Source organism: Hyaena hyaena, unplaced genomic scaffold (assembly GCF_003009895.1).
Source record: "Hyaena hyaena isolate Hyena2069 unplaced genomic scaffold, ASM300989v1 scaffold_916, whole genome shotgun sequence".
Lineage (NCBI taxonomy): Eukaryota > Metazoa > Chordata > Mammalia > Carnivora > Hyaenidae > Hyaena > Hyaena hyaena.
Genome location: NW_024081548.1, coordinates 563743 through 568283, shown reverse-complemented (window position 1 = coordinate 568283; position 4541 = coordinate 563743). Strand labels below are relative to the sequence as shown.

Sequence of the window (4541 nt, the reverse complement as noted above, 5' to 3'; positions counted from 1 at the left end):
TTTATCCAGCTCTAAATTTACATAAAAGAAGAATGTTTTCAATTGCTAATCAAAAAAGATATCTGGATTTTCTAAATATTGATTTGAATCTATTTAAGTATTTCATTTGAAGACTGGCACTTTAGTCTCGTTCAAATGTATGCACATCTAACCCTTCCATAAACCCCATCATTAACCCTTTAAACAATGTAATAAATATCACTAATTTGTATGAGAACACTGACAGTGAAGAGAATATGTAACATTAACTAGACATTTGGGAGCTTTTGTATGCATTAATTACAATCAGAGAAGTGGTATGAGATAAGAATTGGAATTGTGACCAGCATATAGAGTCGCTCCAGGTGGTGTGTAAAGTTGTTTCTATAAGATGTTTTTCAGGAGCCCAACTCAGAACTCATGAAAAAGCAAAGCACCTAGACTTTTAGAAGAAGACATGATATGTGCAGACATGGAACCTAACACAGAAAAATTTTGAGCCAGATCAGAGCTGAAGCATGTCTCCTGAGACTGTTCTACCATTAACCTCAGAGGATTCAAACACTAAAATCTGCTCTGGAGGCAGAGTTTGAACTTGAGACATATGCACTACCATGTAAATGTGCTAAGTATGCACAGTAACCTGGAATGTGTAAGTAATAGAATATGTATCAGTTCCCTAGTGTATATGCAAGCTTCTGGCCTCTGCCCCATCTGCATACTAAATAAAAAGCTAACTGCACTATCCCCAAAGAGAGTCACTGCTTTAGGAAATATTCCCAGTGTTCTCTTCACTTATTACAAGGAAATAAAAGCTTCCACACCAGACTGACTGTATACCTTGGATGTGCTATTGGCTTGCACTCACCAAGGGAAGGTACTCATTGAATTCAGTAACAAAATGGGTGGACACAGAAAGAATAAACACCAGCGGTATTTAGGCACTCTGGCATTATTCATGTGTGAACGGTTTCACATTTTTGACAAAAGTAGTGCTCATGCAGTTCTCAGTATAACTGGCATTGGCAGTTGAATGCATTATTCATATTACCTATGGTATAACCCCAAGTAATAGCACCCATGCACCCCTAATCAGATATGGATGATTTAGACTGTCAGAATCATTTCTTTCTCATACCACGAACCCCTTGACATCTTGCCAAGGCCCTTTTAAAGGCCCCAGTTACATCTGTGTTCCTCAAGCTGTAAATGAGAGGATTTAACAAAGGGGTGAGAATGGTGTAAAAAGCAGAGAAGACCTTGTCTTTCATAGGTGTGTGGTAGGATTGGGGAAGCATATACGTATATAGGGCGGCCCCATAAAACAAGGTCACCACCATTATGTGTGACGAGCAGGTGGCAAAAGCTTTCTTCTTCCCTTCTGCTGACTTCATCTGGTGCACTGTGATAAGAATCCTGGCATAAGAAGCAATCACCACAGAGAAAGGGATCAGCAGCATCATGACACAGCAAATGTACATCACCATTTCATAGGCAGCTTTGTCACCACAGGCCAGCCTCAGCATGGTAGGTGCTTCACAGAAGAAATGATTGATCTTGCGGGAACTACAGAATGGGAGACTCATGGTGATAGGGGTGAGGAGGAAGCTGTCCAAAGCACCACCAAACCAAGAGCTGGCTGAGATAATACAACAGACCCGGTGGCTCATAAGAACAGGATAACGAAGTGGGTTGCAGATGGCCACATAGCGGTCATAAGCCATGAGTCCCAATAGGAAAAATTCAGCCCCCACAAAGCCCATGTAGAGAAAGTACTGGGCTGTACATGCAATGAAGGAGATAGTCCCCTTGCCCACAAGATAATCGACCAACATCTTGGGTACAATGGTAGAGATGTACATCATGTCAATGATGGAGAGGTGGCTGAGCAGGAAGTACATGGGGGTGTGAAGGTAAGGGTCTATGTGGATCAGGAAGATAATGACCCCATTAGCTATCATGGCCATGAAGAAGATGGCACAAATTATGCTGAAAAGGAAGCCTGAGGCTGCACCGTGAGTGAAGAGCCCTATAAGAGTGAAGTCACTGGAACAGGTTTTATTATCTCCACCCATAGTGTTGAGTTGGACCTGGGGGCATAAGGAAATAAGTGAGGGGTTAATAAAAATTCCAGTAGATAATATGAACCATTTAAAGATGTCTGCATAAGCATTATTAAATTGAAATTACTTATATAACTAATATTAAATATTTTGTTCATGTATGTATGTTGTGGGGTAGATTTGCAGCTTCTTCTTTCTTGGATATTTCTTCTTGTTGAAGAACAATTTCAAAGTTAAGTCTCCATGGCATGAAAATGAATGGATATTTGGCAATTGATGATTGGTTTAAGGGAGTTTAGTTATTGCAGAACATGTGGGCCACAGAGAAGCTTCACCTAAAGTTGGCTTCCTTTATTTAAAATATGGACATGACTGTAAAACAATTGAATGAGCTAATTCAAATAACCAAATAATTTAGGAAGAAGTTTTCTTGAATTGGGAAGTTTACAACGCCTATGAAACTGACCAGCCTCATCTAGATATAACTATTAAGTTGTAGATATAGCTGAAAATTATGAGCTATAGTAAATTGGATCATTGCATTGTCCACTTAATCATTAATCAACCTTACTTGTTTCTTCACTCATTTGTTGAATCAGTAAATTGTACACCTGGAACTACTTTTACATCGTATATTAACTAGCTGGAATTTAAATAAAAACAAACAAACAAAAAAATAAAGTGATTTTATTATATAGGAAAACCCAGTAAATCAAATAATAGGTACATGATTCATTAAAATATCAGAGAACCAGAAAAAAAAAAAAAAACCAACCACCGCTACCTCATAATTATAAACTACTCTCAATTATAAATGTAGATTAAAATTTCCCAAATTAATATTAGTTAAACCCAGCAATGCATTAAAAAACATATCTGAAAATCTGTTCATTTAAGCCTACTTCCTCTCCTTCTCAATACCCTTTAAAGCTTTGCGTTGTTTGTGAGTTAAAGATCAATGTCCTGAATGTGGTTTGCATAGACCTTGGTAGACTGAATATTCAAGACACTGTTCTCTACCTGCTTCATTCAGATTCTGTATCTCCCTCTGTCTCTGACCCTCCTCTGCTCATGCTGTCTCTCTCTCTCTCTCTCCCTCCCTCTCTGTCTCTGTCTCTCTCTCAGAAATAAATAAAACATTAAAAACAAGACTCTGTTCTCTAGTGCTCAGTCAATTTCTAACATTGGTCTCCCAGAAAATAACCAGACTCAGAAGTTCCCCCTGCCTGGAACACAATTCTCTTTTCATGTGGTTTCTATAATCCCAGGTCTCAGCTCACGTAACTTTCCACGTGGACCTTCTCTGGTGTCAGTAATAGTGTCAAATGCTTTCATGATACGTTAACATATTCGTTCATAATATCAACAAAAATGATGAAATAGCTGGTAATGTACTAAACTCAGAGAAAATTGTAAAACTAATAAAATGCTTTCCTAATTGAAATCCCAATAGGAATTTTTTCTGGAGAAACTTGGTGAGATAATTTTAGATTTTATCTGAAAGAATGAGCATATGTTAAATGTCCAGATGGAAAAATGTTAAAAATTGACTGTACACCAACTTGACAGTAAACTATTAAAATTTTTATAAAGTAAAATAATTTTAAAAGTTGACAGTACATTCACCTCTGTGGCACCTATGTAAAATATGGAAGCTGAACAACTAGACAGAAAAGAGTGATTAGAAAGAAACATTCCTCACAACCACCACTCTCCAAATTATACACAAAACCATAGCATGTAAGTGGTTGCTGCACATTAGATAAAAATTTAAGTAAATGGAAAGACTAATTTCATAATATGTATATGGAGATGAAGGGAAACCAAAAATGTCACCCCAAACTATTTCTTTGACATAAAACTTATTTTGAACCAAAGGAAATTAAGCAGAGTCAAACCTAGATAATTCTCTCTCTTTTCTGCCTAAAGGCAGAATATAAATTATCTGACTCTTAGCCCAGAGATGGACTCAATAAATCTGAAAACAAGAAACACCTTACTCTATTTGTTCTCTCCCTTATATTTACATTTCCAGTGTGCTCCTCTTGGAAGTCTAAAAATCTTGTAATTTCTCTACAAACTCATTGTTTTTTGTTGAAGATGCTATATAAGCCTCAGTCTTAAGCCATCCTCTTGAGTTACTTTTTTTTGTTGAGGTTTCTCCTCGGTATGATACACTGCATGCATTTAGAAGCTGTTTTTCTTTTGTTGATTTGTCATTCTGTTAAAGAACCCCAGCTAAACATTTTATGAGGAGAAGCAACGTTTTGTCTCCCCTACAGAGATAAAAAAAAATTGTAATTTAGAGTTAGAGACTAAGACTTTTCTTTTACACTCACAATCTTTAGACCAGGTGGCTCAAAAACTTGAGTAAAAAAAAATATACTACATTTCTAAAAGAAAACTTTTATACAGTCTTTAAGTCTTTTGACAAGGAAATATTATTTTTCATAACAAAAAAGTATGTTCAAAGAGTGACAGTAACATTTAGGATATCTC

At 36.7% G+C, this 4541-nt stretch overlaps 1 protein-coding gene across 1 annotated transcript; it reads right to left on the bottom strand.

Annotated features, from left to right (window-relative positions):
* Positions 1-1100: 1100 nt before the first annotated feature.
* On the bottom strand, positions 1101-2054 carry LOC120222845 (olfactory receptor 2T6-like). Its single transcript, XM_039220847.1, has one exon. It carries the CDS (start codon positions 2052-2054, stop codon positions 1101-1103), a length of 954 nt encoding a protein of 317 aa, XP_039076778.1.
* Positions 2055-4541: the final 2487 nt, after the last annotated feature.

What these genes read in the sequence shown, in the direction of transcription:
- LOC120222845 (XM_039220847.1), bottom strand. Translation starts at nt 2,054, where the DNA reads ATGGGTGGAGATAATAAAACCTGTTCCAGTGACTTCACTCTTATAGGG.